Raw genomic sequence first — 20,239 nt, forward strand, 5'->3', positions numbered from 1 at the left:
TTTCAGGGAAACGCCTCGGATTTTACCTCCAACTGTTTCAGTACATCTTGTATTCTAAGACACAGCAAGGGAAAAGTCCCTGAGATTTATTGTTTAAGGCCTGTCAGGCCAGAATAACCGTCATCTCTCCAAAGCTGTCAGTAACACAACGCAATGAAAACTAACAAACAGCAAACTTGGAAAGGGTTTGGGACCTGATGGACACGCTGCATATAAACTCAGGCCATACAATCGTTTTGTTTAGTAATAATTTCAATTAATATAAAAAGTTTACTTTCTCATGAACAACCAAGTGCAGTGCTTCCTGTGAGACTCCTCAGCGCATTTTATTTCCCCATCAACTTTACACTTTTATACAACATGTTTATTAACTAGTCCTCTGATTTGGTTTGTCTTTTGTGGAAAGAGCTTTGCCTTAGTAACTGTATGATTCTGTAGGAGCAGAAGTGGCAGTACAGGCAGCAGCGCTAATGTCAGGCACATTCATATATTTGACTTACTTTGTAGATGTTTTTGTCTTCCCTTTTTTCTTTTGATTTTCCATTTTAACTTCATTTTGGCTCAGTTAGACAAACCATATACAACTATATATGCAACCTGAGCTGAAAATCACATCAGATTTACTATGCAGGCGGCCGCTTGCCAAGTATTGCAGACTTTATACAGCATATTTACAGTGTACCTGTATTTAGTGCTACACAACCCAACTTAGAGTCTCTTAAAACATTTCCACATTTCTCAATCTTGAACTGTTCTGCTCTTTTCCTCTTCTACTTTGTTCCTTCTACTTCTGCTCTCCTACTTCTTCAAAACTAATGTATGTCTCAAATATGCAGCAATGTGAAGCAGTTTTACTCATTTTTGACTCATATCTATCATGCACTACCATCAGGGAGGTGTTTGAAATTCCCTCTGTAGCATGACAACTAGCCCAAACATACTATCAGAGCCCTAAACAACTATCATAGCAACAATATAAATGGAGCTTCTACATCCCTAAGCATAGTGGAGATGGTCAGGGACCAAAGAGGACTGAATCCAAAAATGAACTGTGACAAGTTCAAAGAGTTAAGGTAGAGTCTAACAGAAATCTGTGAACTGCTGCTTTTTTAAGCCATGCAATAAACAAGAATGTAATTTAGACTTGTGTAAAGTAAACCCAACTTAGAAAAAAACTCAGTATTCCAAAAGTGTTATTCATTTTTTCTATTTACAGCACTTTGTATTTGCACTTTGTCCAGAATCAGAGCTCAGACTGCACCACAGCCATCACAGTCAACAACAACAAAAGTTCCTGCTGGCATGCAGGGCCGACTGACAGCAAAGCGCTGTGGCAAAGATAACAAAGTAAGAGTGAGAAACAGTCAAAACAATCCACTCTCAACCTTTGGATAATTACCAGGCTCGGGTCGATGTCTGGCACAGTTTCCATTGGATGGATCTTGGCCCTGATTTGTTTGCAGAAAGGCTGACTGACTCTAAACTGAATGGGGGCACAGCTGGGATTACTGCAGATTCATTTGTCAGGAAGAGGAGTAATGGAGGGAAAGAGTGATGAGAGGAGAGGGAATTCAATTCCATCTGTTCATTGCATAAATCAGTGCAAGTACAGGTAGGTAGTAAATAACTAAGAGTTATTCTCTACCTGAATTAACTTCTGTCAACTTCCAGCTTAAGGTGCTGAGAGCAGCAGAGGTTGTAGACACACACTTGTTTACACACCAACAGCCCCTTCAATAAAATATAACAGCCTAAGACATACTGTTAGATTTATTTGGTTTAATAGCCCCATCCACAGGGTAGCAGTGGTTACGGTCCAAAACAATAACAGAGACACATGGAGCAATCAGGAAATTCAAAGGGAGACTGAAACCACCAAAGCATTTCAAGCTTAATATTTCATTCTTGATCCTGGAAACTGTAGTAGCCAAAATAATCTCCACTTGTCTCCACCGAGAGACTCTTCTTCTGGGATTTTCAACCATAAAAAATATTACCCTGACATGTACAAGAAAGTCCTAAAAGAAAAGCTGCTCCCCTTATTTACAAGGGATCAATATAGGAAGGAGTTCCGCATATTTGATTTGGCAGGATGCACTTCTTACACATTCCTCAAGGGATTTGTCTTCTCCCAGGATCAAACCAAGGATCTGCAAAGGTGTAAACTACTGCACTGTGGAGCCACTACAAGAAAGTCCTAAAGTGCCTAAAGGAAAAAAGAACCAGTCAAACTCAGTCTTTCTGAAGAGTAACCGTGTAACATCTGGAATCGATGTTTTATTACACTGAAGAAATAATTTAATCACTTAACTGCACAGACTTTGTGTTTTTGTCCTGTTTTGATTAGAGAAGGATCAACTTCAATTTTTTGGGCTATCCCATTTTTGGATTTTCTCCAAGTGTGACCTACAGATACCATTTTTTTTAGATTCTGACTTCCTCTCTAAAAATGACAGCATGTGCAAGTAAAAGTCAACTTTCTTCAATGCAAAATTGAATTTTCATTATAAAAGACATTATTAAACTTCACAATTTCTTTATAATCCCCCCAAGCTGCAGTGAGTGACAGGATCTTCTATAGACAGCTAAAAATATAGTGCTTTACTCTGGAAGCAGGTGTAAATAATTAACTGAAAATGAGTTGCTGAACCCCCAAATTCAAAGAGATCTTTTTCTTTACCAAACAGAAGCTCATACAACATATTTAACAAAACAAATATCAGGTACTTAGAATTATATTACAGGCATGTTAAGAATTTGTTAGCCTCCTTAAATGTCCATGTTCAGCTGGGTGAAGGTGAATAAAGAGTCTGATGTGATTTGTTGTCACAATTGCTTTCATGGTGTTTCCCCTACAGTTTACTTTAATTCTATCATGTTGTGTGTGACTGTGCACATGACTATTTGCCTATCTACACTGTTGTGCATTTGTTCCACATGCATGAAACAGACCAGCTCGCAACTGGACATGTGTGAGGATGACCAGTCAATTCCAATCCCTGCCTGGTCAATTAGTGCACCCCTAGTTCTAATTCATCTTCTACTTTGACACTGTCAGTGTAATCGTGAATTTAAAAAAAAAAAAGTGTCAAAATTTGCTTGTATTAGATAGTTGAGATGTGAAAACGAACTAAAATGTACAGGACACAAGCGTTCTGATATACCAGCTTGATGCAAATAGCTTATTAACTCCTCCAAGCTTCTCTAATCTGTGAATGGAAAAACTTTCAGACTTTTGCACCTTTGTCTCAAAGGCATTCATATTGTTTACTCAAGCAATAACTGTCTCTGGAAAGTGCGAAAGTGAGCTTTTGCCTACCTTCTTATGTCCACACACTAAGTTGCTGCACAAAGCTGGCACTCTTGTTGCACTGTTAGTTTGGGAAAATTACTGAAATGATCTGATACACCCCAAACATTTAAAAGCAAGAGCATGAGGGCATTTCATACAATCCATAGCTTTGTGATTTGATTTACGGACAAGCATTTTTATGGATGCATCATGAATGAAGCACTGATGATGCTGTGTTATTGTTGTATGTCAATAAACTGCACATAGTAAACACACAAAGAAAAAACAAATCTAGGCGTTGCTTGTGGACATTACTGTAGCAGGAGAGATGAAATCCTGTGAAACACAAAAACAGCTCTTCCATGTTTGTCTGCAGACTCTGACTCATCACTGCATGATGGAGCTCAAAATGGTTTCACCGACTGTGACAGCAGCTTTTTAAGGTGCAGTGGCCTCAGTGATTTTTAAAAATAGGATTGTGCTTTCCTACTAATCTGCATAGGCGTCAGAGTGACTGTGCAGGATGGGAGTAGGCTTCTCCTTCTTTATGGGGTGTGGCACAGATGTAGGGAGCTGACCTTGGTCTGCATGTGTGCACAGTGATACAATTGGACTGGCTCACCAATCTTAAATTTGCTAAAGTGCAGCTGCAGAGACAGTCAATCAGTGACTCTGCACTGTAAGAGAAGCAATAAACAAGAAAGAGAAGGAGAAAGAGGTAGCAATCACTCCACCTAATTCACTTTACAGTCTCCTCTGTATCATTACTGAGATTGCACAGCAAAGGGCAAGCTGTCTGGAGGCAGAGGAATGATAAAATACACACATGGACCCAAACATTGCATTCTGCTAGCTTCTGCTTCTGACCAGGAGGAAAATGTGGAAAACCAGATACTCGATATGCAAAGAATGAACTCAGCTTCCCCCCATCAAAGGACCACCAGCGTGTGGGTGGCAATAACTGCACACTATTACTTCAAAGAGCCACTAGACAAATCTTACTGCGACTACCACATTTTACTATGGTAAAATGTTGCACCTCTAGACAGCTGCAGCAAACCTGGTCGCTCATAGCTTGCATGGAAGACACAGACTCTTCACTGCTAACAGGTGTGAACAGTATGGCACAAATGTTCACTTTCGAAGTAAAAGTTGTTGGTTGCAACACCTGCAACAATAACGTTTGCTCTAATGGGTATCGTGAACACGACATACCAAAAACCAAAACAGCTGTTTACTTTAATAATGAATGAGCTTTGCTTCATGAACAAACTGTACACACTGACCACATTTCTATGTAAATTTACAAGTTTGTTACTTCAATAAGACATTTAAGGTCAGGCATGCAGCAACTGCTCTTTCACTTTTCTAAAATAACAAGAACAAAAGATCAGATAAGTAGCTATATTTGGGCTTATCCAGGTAACATCAGTGTTAATGGTGAGTATTTGGTATCACAAAGCCGGTTCACTTCTCACAGGGCTACACTGCCATGGGAACTTGTTGCAGGCCTATTCTGCTCAGGAGCAAGATAAGAGATAAGAGAACAACATATACAAAACCACCTCAGGGTGACGATCATTCTATGGAAAATCACATAATCACTCCTGGAATATCTCTGCTAGTTGGGATGTTGATTGTAGCCAGGAATAATAGTCAAGTAAGAAATATAGATTCAGATACAGAAAACATAGCCTTGGTGTGTTGAACTTGCTTTGTAAGGGAATCTCCTGGAAATGGCCTAATGTTTGTGCTAAGAGGTGATCTTAGCAGCATAGGAAGACTGTTTTTTGCAGCTGAAATTACAGTGTGAACCATCCAAATATCATCTTGGCTGCATCTCTCCAACCACCTCAGCAACGACGAGTTAACACGCCAGGAGATTTGCAAACAGGCACAAAACAACATCAGAAAAAAACCCGCCATCCATTTGCATTTCTGCTACTGCTGGCATTGCACTGGCAGGGAAACTGGGCCCTCAGATATATAAAGACAACATATTTTATTACACCAACATACAATATTAATCAGTCTCTCCAGGCTTTGAATGTGTGTGATTCCATCACTAATCAACAAATAGACACAAGTCTCTTTTGGTGCTGGTATCTTGTCTTTTCTATAATGCAGCAGCACTTATCAGCAGAAGCCAAGTTTATCTGCTTTCCAGCACTGTGGCCACATCTATTGTGCACTCAAACCTCTCCTGTGTCACAACAAGAGCTCGGACTTTCACTGGAGGTCTGTAAGAAGATCTCTCTAAGCTGCCAAAGGCATCAGGGTCAGTTATAGGTCTGGCACATGTCCTATTAAAATCTACGCTTGTTGGCGCACAGCAGCCAGTGAGGCTGTAAACGTACAGGCTCAGATGTGTGTATGGGTCTGTCACGGCCTGAACTCAAGGTTTATCGGCAAACCAAGAACCGTGGGGGTGCTAAGTGATGAGTTAAGTGGCAGATCCTCTTACCATAATGAGGCCAGTGGTGATCGGGTCGTTGCAGCCATGGCACAGCTCCCCAAATTTGGCCCAGTAGTCCTTCTTGCAGAAGAGCCGGCCATCTTTTTCATAATACCAGTGGGACAGCGAGGCGCTGCACTCACAACACCTAACAGGAGAGGAGACAGAAACGGACACAAGAACAATTAATTTAACAGAAGATTAAAGACAAAGTAATACCACTGCTCCCTTAAACATGAATAATCCAAACATAATGAAGATGATCAAGTCCCTTTGCAGTCGTAAAAGAGGAAAAGTAAATTAAACTTTTTGACAACACAGAAATTAAAAACATACAACAACCAGAATGAAATATTTGAATTGCAACAAACCAAACCAAAAGTTTTTCCAATTTACGATATTCTAATAAAAAAAAAAGAAATAAAATAAACTAACCTTGCTTTCATATTTAAAATGGGCAGACAAAACAGATGAATTAAACAATTACATGTAAAATCATTTACTGCTGATCAATATTATAAACAGATTCATCAGCTGTTATTTTCAGCACCCTGAGTAGTTCAGTCAACCTGCAGGTCAGACCTCCAGGAAAGTTAAGTGGTGCACAGCAGATTGACTTGTTATTGTGCTGACAGAACATAATATTGTACTGCTCTCTGTAAACCATACTTTAACCCTCCTAATGACGCCTTGCAGAGCTCCAAATTATAGTTTTCATAGCGATAACAAGTTCCTTCGTGGCCCCGTCACACACCACGCAATAGGCAAATGATAATACATTAACCCACAGCTTATGACTGGAAAAACAAAACAGAGTCACAGCAAATAGAAAACATGAACGATAAACAGAGCAAACACTACGTCAACTGACGTAGCCTAGTAAGCTAGGCTAAGTTAGCCTAGTAAGCTAGCATAAACCTAGAATAAATAGGATAAATAAAGTGTATCTTATGTTATCTTTATCGTATTTTGATTAATTCACAACCCCAATATCAACAAAGTTTGGACGCTGTGTAAAATGTCAACAAAAAGGAATGCAAATTTTATAAACATTTTATTCACAACAGATTATAGAAAACTTTTTTTTAAACTGAGACATTTTACCATTTTAGGGAGAGAAAAAACAGCTCATTTTGAATTTGATGGCAGTAAGGTGTTAAAAATAAGCTGTGATGGGGTAACAAAAGGGTGAAAAAGTAAGCGGTGTGGACTAAGAAGAAACTGCTGGAGGGACACTTCGCAATCAATTAGGTTACCTGGCAACAGATTGGTAACATTATTGGATATAAAAAGAGCACCTTTGAGAGACAGAGTTTCTCATAAATAAATAAAAAATAAAAAATTGAGTCTACAAATTGTGGAGCAATTTCAAAATAATGTTCCTCAATGTAAAACTGCAAAGAACAAATATCTCATCATCTACAGCACATAATATCCTCAACAGATTCAGAGTAATCGAGAAATCCCCAGTGCATGGTGCAAGGCCAAAAACCAATACTGGAAACATGACGGATCTTGGGATACTCAAGTGGCATGGAAATCACTGGATGGACTCAGGAAGATTTCCAGAAGTCATCGTCTGTGAGTACATTTCACGTACAATCAGCAATTGCAGATTAAAGTTCTATGATGCAAAAAAGAACGTGATCCAGAAGCAGGACCATCCAGCTTGTTATCAGCACTCAGTTGAAAAGCTTGTGTCTCTGATGGTGCAAGGGTGTTTTAGTCCCTGTGCAACATGCAGCTTGTACACCTGGAAAGGAACCATCACTGTATATACAGATTTCACAAGAATACATGCTTCAACCAGACAACATGCAAATTTTCATTACCCTACATAACTTTAAATGTATTTATTTTATTAACATGAATTTAAAACACACAAACACACTCACACACAGACATACACACAACAAAACACTCCGTCATCAGGCTGCTCCCGTTTGAGTGTCTGAAAATAAGCCAGTGTTGTGGTATGGTTTCTGAGCCTGAGTCTACACCAGTTACTAAGAAGACGGTCTGATAGCGAGCCCAAAAAACATCCTTATCTCTAGAGCTAGTATATCACCAGAGTTTAATCGCAAAACCAGTCAGTCACCCTGATAGACATCAGATGATGACAGACAGAAGGCAGCTGAGACGGCAACAGACAAAAGGCTGTTCGTATGGTGATAGACAATGAGACAGATACGAGACACACAACTTCCAAGTTCACCTACAATGCAGATAGTACAGACTGATACACATGTGAGTGTGACATTCAAAATAAGTCCAGGTGTTTTCCTGGTAACTGATGGCAGATAAGAAAAGTAATTCTATGGGAATAGTGTGTTAATCTCTTATGGGTCAGACTTTTGTTGAACACACAACTGGGAAAGAAATGTCCATAAAAAAACAGGCTGAGTCCTCCTGATTTTCCAGCCGATCAGAAAACAATTGCTTTTTTTCTCCACACTGCATGACTTTGTGAAAGTTGTAGGCACAATAGCTCTGCATGTGTCCATAAATCAAAATGTGTGCTAATCCCCCATGCATGTGATAATGCATTGGTGAGGTAGTACACTGCTGACGTGCTTACAGACTGTGAGTGCTTGTTTGTAATCTGTCTAAATCAGTGCGTCTAGCATCCATGACTAAGTGAGCATCTCTGGTCCTTCCCAGCGGAGCTTGCCTCCCATCAGCTGGCCGTCTGGGCTCATCTCTGCTCAGGGCAGCTTAAAACAAGGGCTGCTTGCTCTAAACATATTATGGATTCAGAAGCTGGAGCATAATTGACTTTATCCCTGAGCCAGAATAATACAAGTTGATTCTAGGTGAGGGGTCAGAGTAAGAGCAACTACTACGAAAGAAGGAAGAAACAAGGACTACTTACTCTGACTGGGACAGGGTTACTAAGGCTGGGTGAGCACTTTGTTGCTGGACCTTATGCCATGCAAAAGAGCTACACAACAGCTGCAGGAAGTACTGTAGGACTTGTGTGGTGGACATGTGGATTGAGCGGTGGTTGGGGAAAAGGATGTCTCCAATTTCCTGGTTGTCTTTTTTTTATTTATGCAGACTTGTTAATTTCTTTTTTAAATGAACTATCTAGGGGTTTGAATTCTAGTTTGCAAAACACAATAAAAAAAAGGAAATTGTTTTGATCATTTATCCCCCTCCCAAAAAATTAAAGCTCCTAGGATTTTCTGCAGAGGGCTGAAATGTGGTGCAGCCTCTGAATCCCCTCCCTTTTTTTCTCTTTGCTGCACTTTAAGGATTCTTACTCACTTTGCTGAATACCTGTCCATGTTTGCTAGAGTAAAAACTGAGAGACTCATTAATATATTCAGCAGAAGCAGCAACTTTCTGTGACTTTGCCCGAGGCCTTTCACCTTGTGTGAGCCACACACTGTGTACAAACACATGACCTTGCAGCACATACTGACACACATGCAATTTATTTATTAGACAGACACACTCAGTCTCCCCAGTGTCCGCATGCAGAGCTTCACTGCAGCTCAGCAGATTGTGGCAGAGCTGCTTCAGTATGCAGCGCGTCTGGGTGAGCAGGGGGGAGGAGGAGACTTTGAAGTGGGTCAAGGCTTTCGGAAGACGTCCGCAGTGCCGAGCCAGGAGCTACTCGGCTGTCTTGGCTCTCTGCCCCTCAATAACTGTCTATCACTTCACACGTACACATCCTGAGAGGTCCTGCTGAGGCAAAGTCATACCTGGGTGGGACGCATGCAATTCTAGGAGTCATTGTAAAGCTCAGTGGGTCTGCTACTTTCTGAAATTTGTCTCCATGTAGTCCTGAGGGGTAGCAGCGTATTAAAGATATGAGTGAATACATTAGTGCCTCCCAGGAGGAGATTGCAAAATTTCTGCCTTCAGCACAAAAATCTTATCTCTGAGGTAAAGCAGACATGCAGCAAAGCTGAATTACAACCCAAGACTCCCGTGGAGGGGGAAAAAAGCCCCACCACAATAAAAAAATAGTGTGTTAATGTGTATTTGTTGGCTCTCTTTTGGTGTTTTTGTGTGATTGTGTTTGGGGGTGTGGTGGCATTGACGTGTAAGAGGATTATCAGTGTGAAAGACTCAGTTAGAGCCTCTGCCCGTTCTGCTATGATGCTCCAAAAATCTAACTAGTAGAGAGCTTAACAGTTTCTCATACCCTGCTGAGCTCTGACAACTCCTCACTGTAGGGGAAAAATTAAAATAAAACAATATATATTTTACTGTAATACAAGCAGTGCTGATGGTTCACTTAATCTAAGTTACAATGACCTGACAAACACTAGAAAAGGGGCAGGGGTAAAGAAATGCACATGCAGGCTGCACAGACATAACTAACTCCCACAGACCAATGAGAGGGGGCAGAGCAGATTTTAGACACAATGAATGCCAGCTGGATCTCAGAGGGGAGGAAACAACCAATGACAGAAGAGCTGAGATTAAAGGAGGGGAGTGAGTAAATCTGCAACTGTTCCCCCTCTCCTGCTCGGATCCCTGGTGGAATTAGGTGAAAGTATCTGAAAGAGGAATACATTCCTTTTCCAGGTCAAAAGGAGGCAGTTTTTTTTACCCTGCCTCTCACCTCACCTTCCTCCACAAACATCTGCTCTCTATCCAAGTGCCATCACGTGTTACTCAGTGTCTGTTGAGGCATTTGTGCTCAGACAAAATCTTCTATCTTTAAGTTTTACACAACATAGACTATAGCAGCCGAATAGCAGCCACTACAGATTGAAAGCTTTGCCTGGTCTGATGAGTCTCGGTTTCTGCTGCTACATTCAGATGGTAAGGTCAGCATTTGGTGTAAACAGCATGAAACCATGGATCCATCCTGACTTGTATAAATGATTCAGGATGGTGGTGACAGTGTGACGATGTGGGGGATATATTCTTGGCACACTTTGGGTCTCTTGGTACCAAATGAGCATCATTTAAATGCTACAGCCTACCATGTCCAGACTGTATGATCACAGTGCAAGGATCTTCTGATGGCTGCTTCCAGCATGATAACACGCCATGTCTTAAAGCTCAAATCATCTCAAACTTATTTCTTGAACATGACAATGAGGCCACTGTACTCAAATGACCTCCATAGTCATCAGATCTCAATCCAATAGAGCACATTTGTGCTGCAGATTTGTCAGTACAGACAAAAATCTCAGGAGAATGTTTCCAACACCTTGTTGCCATTAATAATTAAGGAAGCTCTGAAGGAAAAAAGGAGTCTAGATCAGTACTAGCAAGGTGTACCTAATGTGGCCAGTGAGTGAATATGGGCAGACAGATAGATGACTCGCCCCCTGCTGCCCATTATGAAGAATGCAGGCTTAAGTCTCATTTTTTTAAGATCTGTAAGCTACCGGTATGTCCAGGTCTATGACAGGTTAACCCTGACCACTTCTTTCTGGTCAGAGAACAGTCTTAATATTGAAATGTTAGAATAAATTAGTTTTTTGAATTCTGTATTTTGTAAGTTTTTTAAGGTTTTAGTCAAGCTCAACAAACATGAATCTTCACTGGATTGACAAATATCTCTTATAACTGTGTGGAAACATTGTTTAAGATTGCAGTATTGAGCTATATTAATAGAAAAATGGGCTGGTTTGGTTAAACAAGAAAAAAAAGGAATGAAGTTGTTGACAAAATGTGCGAAACTTCAAAATCAAACTTCTGAGGTTATTTCAGTTCATTCTGTTCTTTCTGATGCACACTGCAAATATGTTTTATGGTTATTATGAAATATCCAAGAAAACAAAACTACAACATTGGATTTGAGAAGACTCTTTCTTTTGCATTTTTCATTATAATGGCCAAATTGGCTAGATAAAAAAAGAAGCTTGAATCAGTGCATTTATATAAAATGTTTCCATTCTGATACACGACATATCCATAAATGTGCATGTAGGACTAACATGCTGCTAAATGTGCTGAAACGCTATCAGTGATGGATCAGATGATCTCATTGGACAGCTCTATGATGTAATATGTTTGTGAATGACTCTTCATCTGTTCGTCACAATGACAGCCTGACCCGGGTCGATACCTAACGTGATTAGCTTGTCCAGCTGGTATGAATGAATGAATGAATGAATGGAGAGACATGTATCTTCTGACTGACTCAATTGGAAATGTAAACACAATGAATGAGACAAGACGACACAGATGTGACCGAACACATCTCATCTGAAATAACACACAGTACATTTCAACATGTAAACAGACCACATTGTATTTATTTATGTGGCTTTGAAGTAAAATTAGAATAATTAAGTTGATCAAACTTCATTAATCATCATATTTTCCGTTATATTAAAATGAAAATATCAATGTTACATGAAATTTGAAAGGATAAACCAATTAAAGTTGCTTTTTTAATTAGCAGTGATTAAACTAAAAACAGACCAATCATTGGATTTTTGGATTTTTTTCTTGTGCGGTGAAGTGAATCTACCCAGCGTTGGATTAAATTAAGTCTGTGTCTATATTGGGAGTTTTTGAACAGTCCTTTTTATCAGATTTGCAATGATTAGTTAGTAAATTATTTAAATTAGTTTATTTAAATTAGTTTTCTTGTCAATTAGCCAATTTGCAGGGAAATTGATCCACAAATATTTAGATTGATCTGTTGTTTAAGTTGCTTGTCAAGGAAAGTGCACTATTGAAAAAATATTTCGTGTTTGCAGGTTGTGAGAATACATTGTTCATCTCACAGCAAAATTTAAAAAAGGAGTATCTTTGGGTTCTGGACTGCTTAGCAGGACACTTAAACACATTCACTTGGGCTCTGGAAAATTTTAACACTTCTCATACTAAAGGAAGAAATAAATCTCAAAAAGACAGGATAATTCAACAGCGAGAAGAATTTCCTGCACTTCTACAGGTTTGCGTCAATCAGGAATACACAGCAGACGCGCAGACAGACAATGAATAATTTATTGGGGATAAATGTCCACATTATTTCAGCTGTCATGGCGAGGCTGAACTGACATGCAGAGCTTTGTGCTCGTAAATATAAATCTGCACTGTAGCAAATACAAAAGGAAGCAAGATTACAATTATTTTCTCCCACATGTAATCAAAGTAGACATCAAGTTTAAAGTAGTAAGTAACCTCAAGATTTTTTTAAAGGCTTAATTTAAATAAGTTTATAAAATGCCATTTAACTGCCCATAGACTAGCCTGACATACTGAACCAGTCTGCTCAGCTCACCATCACTGAATACAACGTGAGATAAGAAAGAAAGGGCTGCATTTGTGAAGCTGGAACGGCACAGTTTTGGATATGTTGCCTGTAGTTTTTCTTGACTAAAATATACACCAATAAATTCCCATATTACATATTCTAAATATATGCAAGTACTATCGCCTCAGTTTGAGCTAACTTGCTAGTACGTGAAAACATGTCTTAGATTTTATTCTCTGATGACTCGAACGCCTCGCAGTGAAGTAAAAGCAAACAAGTCTCCCACACAAACACCGCCGCCCACCCGGTCCTGGTCAGCATTTTGTGATGTGTCTTTGTGTGTGGGTGTGTACATATAACCACAGGTCATTGAATGAGGTGAAGGCTGAGGTGGCTACAGGAAACGGGAGGGCTCAAAAGGAAACAGTATGTGTGTATAGGACTGCTGCACCTCCCAAACACGCACGCGCGTACCAGCACACACAAGCATCTCTTCATCAATTATTAAATCTTCCATCATCCGAGTCAAGCTCAGGACATCCATCTTCCTTCTATCAGCAAAGACAGATGAAATGCTGAGAGTACCTATGATCAATAAGCCAATAAACAGGTCTGCCCGTCTGCCCAGAAAAATCTAGAAGAATTAGACCACGGACATCAAACGTGTATGATATTTGACGGTGATGGAAACAAATTTGCCTACTGTGCAAAAACCCCAGAGTGAGCACTCAGCTGTTGTTACTGTGTGTGGAGGATAGGCTCAAATCAACCTCAGGCAAAAGAGAAAGGAGCACTGAGACGGAGGGGTGGTCTCACACACACATACATGCACACACAGGGGGGAAAGTCAAGCTGAGGAAACGACTGTCTGGGGGACGCCCCTCAAAGGAGACATAAATAGATTAGATTGCTGGTCTGGAGCCAAATTTCCACTCCTGATATTTTCCCAGGAAGGAAAGGAGGATGTCCAACATGTCAGTGACATAAAAGGATCATGTGTGTTAAAACTCTGACTATGAGGACTTTTTTCTGTCTGAGCTGGACTCTTTGATTCAGTCAGCCTTTACACATTAACACACAGCACAGACACATTCATCAGGCCCATTCCCACGCGCCCTCCCCCTGCCTGGTTCCCCCTTCCTCCTTCTCCACGGCAACACAAAATGCCACAACGATGATGTCACCCTCTCTCATAAAAAACCAGGCATTACCTCATCACCTTCTGCTCACCTTCAGTCTCACTCTATTGGGTGGTACCCGGAAATCAGCGCAGCCAATCAGGCTTCACCCCGCTCCCCTGACCTTGGCAGACTCAGCAGCATCCACACTCACGCTGACCCCTCATGTTTTCTGCTACTCTTAAGGAATTGAGAACCAGCCAAGGAGAGCGGGCTGTGCATTTTAAACAGTAAATATAATGACATCCTCCTGAGGCTCAACTCTGCTGAACAAGTGTTTCAGCCCGTGGGAGAGACTCTTTATTCCAGGCCCGGCGGTCTATTCAGCTGGTAAACAGGAGCTCTGGCAGACTGTGAGTGAATGGAGTGCACGGCAGCAGTTTCCTTTGTGACTGCTAAGCCATGTAGACTGACCGATTGTCAGTGCAGTCGGCTCGCTGGCCGTCTCACTTGTTCCATCGAGGAAGATGATAAAAGGTATCTGGGAGCTTTGGGAGAGCTGTTTAGTAGGTCTCATTCAGTAGCAGGTTTCTTTTACAGACCAACTCCAAGCTTAAACACTAACACATGAAATGAAACCAGTGAATTGTTCAGTGGTTATAACAGTACCTCACTACAAAAGCTTTATCCGGACACTTACTGTTAGCATTAATCATGAGAACCAATGCTATGAGCTCAAAGTATGAGGTTATGTGGTTGGACAGGTGAGTCACACACCAGACTATTTTGCTGAATTATCAACAACTGCATGGACCACTATTAAAAAAAAACACAAAGACTTTTAATAGGATTTATGCAAAATTCTTATCAATTTTGTTCTCAAAATGCATTTTTCTAGCATGGGTTTAACTGAGATGCCACTTTAAAATTTGGAGGACTTTGCACATGTAGAAAAAATCATTAGCTAGTTCTCCACTGCTAATCTTTTAGGGCAAATATCTGGTACCATGGCTCTGTGAATGTGGACTCTCAGGCTTGTTGCATGGAACATATTTGAATGTTTGCAGATTTGGAGGCCTGCAGAAACCACAAATTTGCAGGTAGGCGACTAATGTTTTGTTTACAGCTTCTCATAAACAAAAGCACATAGTGATGACATTCTCTCTCGTTTAACCAGCCTTAAACATAAGCAGATTTAGATTTGGTACATGGTGTCATACCAGGAAAGTATCACACTGAAGTTAAATGTGTTTTTCTGGTTTCAAACTGTCTGTGAAGCAATTCACCTGATTTAGACAATTTTAAAGAACATATAACTATATTAATATTAATAATAATAATAATAATACTGATAAACCAACTCAATGTATAATTTAGAAAGCTATATTAGGACAATAGGGACCTGAAATTTTGCATAATTCCTTATAGAAGGTGTATCTTTCCCCTGGAATATTTTAAACTTGATAAACTGAGACAGAATCAACCCAGTTACTGATGCTGCTCCACTTTACTGAACCTGAAGTGTGCCCTTCTTGGCTCCCCCTTCTAATCATACATTATGAGACTCAAGCAGAGTAAACATACAGTTACCAGCACATGCACACTTCATTTAAAAGGATTTACTTGTTTGTCTCGTCTTTGTCTATGATGTATGTGACTTTATTGTTACAGTTGTGTTTTTGTTTGTGGACTCATTAATCACATAATCGTGTCGTTGTTTCTGGTTTGGTGTCAGAGAGTCCTCTACTGCGTCACATGGCAGTTTTATTTTCCCCCCAACAGACGGTAGTGTGGGTAAGGCATCACAGGTGGGTGTGGACAGGCGGGTGAGAGTTGAAAGTTGAAAGAAAATGATTTTTGTTAGGAGGAAAAAACAAAACAATGCTGCTACTGCCCGGACATTTAGGTAAACTTTAGTTTGGGCCCTATTGTTTTTTACACTCCTGTTAACAACTGCTAAAATATTTGAAGTGTAGGATGTGAAGTTTTTTGGCTTTCAAACTAATCTACATGCTGAACTATTAATGGGCTGTTCTCAACACAATCATGCTGCAAAACTAGAACATCGTTATTCTTGTGAGCTTAGCTTAGCTTATTTTTTGTCCCTGTAAAATGATGAAGGTCAGATATGAAACTGGCAGGACTCTTTCAACAGTGACAAAATGTGGACTTTAATATTCTTCATCTTTTTTAATCCCATTCAGGGTTTAAGTCTGGACTCCATCTCCTCCAAACAGAACAAAATTGAATTTTTAAAGTGTGATTAAAGCACAGGAGCGAGTGCCAAAGGTTAGAGCTGGGAAAAAGGCGATTAATAAAAATACACCCGTCACACAGGACGACTTTTTCCTCCCCGCTGCAAATATTATCAGCCGGCATGAACTCCAGATATGAATTTGACGAGGTGCAGGCAGAGGAAGGAGACTCATATGATGTTTTTCTAGATTTTCAAAAGCTACAATTGCGACCATTAAACAACACAGGAAATGTTAAATGTTGTCCAATATCCTGCAGAACTACCACATTAACACCTAAGAACTTCCTGTGATAGTCTCAAGTTCGTAAAAGAGGAAACAAGTAATGACTTTCTATTTCCTCAAAAGAGGAAGTCAATACAATTTGAGTAAATATTGGAAGAAAAACTTGACAAAAAATAAGTTGCATCACCAAACGTCTTTGTTAGAGAAGCAAACACGGTGAAAAAAATATGAAAACAGACTTAACAGAACAGAGCATCGGAGTAAGTATAATAGTTAATTCTTTCACAGAGAAAAACTAATCATAAAATTAAATATACAACCATCGAAACTGACTTTATTTTCCCAGTTTGACCAGCGTTTTAGGGCTCATCCCACCGTCATCTCTGTTGTTAATGAGAGGACTGAGTGTCCCCTCAGAGTGCCTGGTTGTTCTGGATAATGCTTACATTATCTTCTAAGACACAAACAGCCAAAAAATAAATAAATGTGCTAAGCCCAGAAAGTGCATTCTCATCTAGTACGTGACTCACAAAAAACACACGACTTTGCTCGAGGGTGGTGACGTAAGCACGTCTATCCGATAAAAAAAACAACGACGTTGAGCCCGCGGTGTCAGTCACATGTGGGACAGCAGCGTTTGATTCATGGTGGCACTTTTAAAAGAGGGAAGTCAGGAAGTTCAGGGGCTTTTGCATCCAGAGAGACGGAAGTGTGAACGACACCGAGGACTGACGTGTGCCGGCACTTTGGAGAAGTGAGAGATCATTTAAGAGAAATGAGTTAATTTCAGTTACTGCATCACCCTCAAGTGCATTCCTAAAGACTGTTGGTCAGAATATATACAAGGAACATAGTTCATGCATATCAGAATACACTTAGTGCTGCTTTTCATGCCAGCACAGAGAAAGTGAAAGACACTCCTAACCAACCACCACACTTTCTCTTTGGGGTTAGTTTACTGCCTTTTTTTGTCTAATAATTAATTGGGTTTTGAGCTGCACCAAGAAAAAAATATATATAAAGATGAGAATATTAATAAGTCACTAATATATTACCAGTAAATAAATCCATAGTGAAAATAATCACTAGTTACAAGTTACTTTTTAGGACAAATTTAGCCATAAACTCAATTCTTAGTCCAACTTTTTTGACAGAATTAAGCAAATACATTTTTCATTAATCTGTTCCTGTTAATTAGTCTAATCATTTAATTATTTTTTAAATGATTTATAATGCGAAAATGAAGATTTCTAGTTTTGACGATGGTCGCGTACACTTTTGAACAGTTAGTCCAACAGAAACATCCTCCTTTAAACAGTTTTTATATATTTTATACTTTAAACACTTCATCAGCTTGGAAAATAATGGTTTGTCAAGGTCAATAGGGTTAAATAAAGTTTTGAAAACTGCAACACTGTCAAATAAGACCAACAAAAAGACAGCCAGAACAAAAAGTCCACAAAAAGTTCTACACTTGTTTAGTACTTTGGACTAAACAAGAGTTTTCGAATAAGCTCGGAGCACGACTTACATCCAAGCTAAAGTTCTGTTTCGCTCTCAGCAGCTCAAACATCATTGTTATCATCTATAAACATAGACTGATGGGTGCACTCACACTCTGGGCTGCCTGCTGTGTTGCTTCTTTGCTGACATGTCACCCGAGGGAGCAAAGGCGTTGTTTAGACAGTCCGAAGACAGACTCATGTCAGCAGCTCTGATGTTTGACTCACTAAGCTCGCCCGGCTTCACGGCCTCGCTGTCACAAGCGTCAGTGTCTCTCCCTTCCTCTGCTTCCTCTCTGAGTGCAGCTGTGTATAGAGAGGGTCACACTTCTTTATCAGCCACTTCCTGTTCTCGTCCTCTGGGAGACTCGACCCTGTGACAGCAGAGGCTTTGCCCACAGTGGCCCTGCCTTCCTCGCAGCAGCTCATTTCTTCTGTTGAAACTTCATGAGGCAAATTTCCTGCACTCGTCAATACATTTAAAGGCTGTGGCGGAGCAAATGAAATTTTCCTCTTATCCATCATCTATTAAACCCTTCCACGGCCTCTCAAACTATTAGATTTACCAACCTCTTCACAGGAGCACCAGAGAGCTTCGTTTTATGAAGGATGGGGTGAGGTGAAGAGAGGAAGCAGCTCCTGAGCAAGGTGTAACCTTACTCACAGAGAAATCAGCAACCCGTTGAAGCTAGTTTCTAACCCAGAAAAAGGAGGGAAAAAATGCCACCCAATTCAAAATTTCAGGTCATCGTCTCATTTAGTAACTTAAAATTTCAATTTTATTTCTTTATTTGGAGATATTTTCCCATAAGTTTGGAGTCCAAATGTTTGAGGTAACTAACTCCAAATTTGAGATAATAACCTAAAGTTTTGACTTACGCTGGCTGAGCGGTGGAGACAAGCTTCCACAGTAACCACATTCAAACCAGTCAGACAGCAGAGTCTTTAGTGATAAGCTGATATCAGCCAATCAACATATGTTTGAGATAGTTCAGAAATAGAATCAGTCACAGTTAGTCCACACATCAAATTACCTTCAGCACATAATCATGTTAACAAATTACTGTTCCTGCAGGAAACAGAAACAGGTTAGCATTTTTTTATTCATTTGTTTTCAAGGAAACAATTGCCATGCTCTTATTTTGAAAGTTTAGTTACCGCTTGCTCACTGGTCAGCCCCTCATTGTGGAAGCCCTGATGAATGAAGCTTGTGTCTGCCACAGACCCCCCCCCACCGCATCCATAAGTCATATGTTTTTATTATGTCTAATAATAATTTTGATTCAACCCTCTGAGTAAGTCAGAATTTTGACATAACCCCAAATTTTGAGGAAAAAATATAAAAATAGTAAAATAGTTTAAAAAAAAGTATATATATTCAGCAGCGTAAACAAGCCCCCATAAGTTAGAGCTCCATCAGCACTTTAGAGGCAGCTAATAAGCTTACATGGTAAAGATTTAGTGAAGTAATTTACTTACAAAAGAAGTTCGCAACACTCGCGCTTCAAGTTTTACTTTTCTGCTGCTATATTTTTCCACACATTTCATTTGTTTGACAGAATTATTGTGCATGTTTGGGATTTTTGGAGTTTCAGTGTTATTTTGGGAAGTGTTTTCTGTTTGGTTTCATTTTCTCAGTTTTTTATTGATTCCAGTAAAAGAGCTTTTGTGTGATTTGTTGTGGTTTTGAACACTTAGAGAATTATTCAAGTTTCAGTTTCTGTTTAAGTTTTCTTTTTTGTTATTTAGGATTAGGATTACTGCTCTAATCTCCTCAATATTTTATAGTATTAGTATTTTAATGAGATTTTTCTGGGGGTTAGTTGTCATTGTGTTTTCTGAGGTCTGTGAGTTCAGCATACCTGGGGTATATTTCTGTTATCTGGACTCACTCACCCTAAGATTAGCAATCCAGTAATCGGTTATCTGCTCTGTATGTTAACCCAGGGTGTCCCCTGCATGTTCACATGGAAGCGGGGGTGATGCCAGCAGAGCAGCTGATTTCACAAAGGAAAATGAAACTATTATTCCAATATTAATAGGTTAAACAGGTTGACCGAAAGCAGCAACATGAAAGAAAGAGCACCATATATTTAAAGCACTGAATGAACATGTGTGCACTTTAAGTGCTTTGTCCAATGAGGCTGTCAAAAAGCGGCTACATTAAGACAGTTTAGCTTATCTGAAGCCAGGAAAGATAGCGGGCAAAAACGCT

At 39.8% G+C, this 20,239-nt stretch overlaps 1 protein-coding gene across 1 annotated transcript in view; it reads right to left on the minus strand.

Annotated features, from left to right (window-relative positions):
* limk1a (LIM domain kinase 1a) overlaps positions 1 to 20,239 on the minus strand; it is a 51,789-nt gene that overhangs the window by 17,792 nt on the left and 13,758 nt on the right. The window contains exon 3 of the mRNA XM_085370119.1: positions 5,757 to 5,895. Within this exon, the coding sequence (XP_085226245.1) occupies positions 5,757 to 5,895 (139 nt within the window). The remainder of the gene's footprint in view (positions 1 to 5,756; positions 5,896 to 20,239) is intronic.

This window comes from Diplotaxodon limnothrissa, linkage group LG14 (assembly GCF_057381915.1).
Source record: "Diplotaxodon limnothrissa isolate DT_005_m linkage group LG14, D_limnothrissa_male_GT1.1, whole genome shotgun sequence".
In the NCBI taxonomy this organism is placed as follows: domain Eukaryota; kingdom Metazoa; phylum Chordata; class Actinopteri; order Cichliformes; family Cichlidae; genus Diplotaxodon; species Diplotaxodon limnothrissa.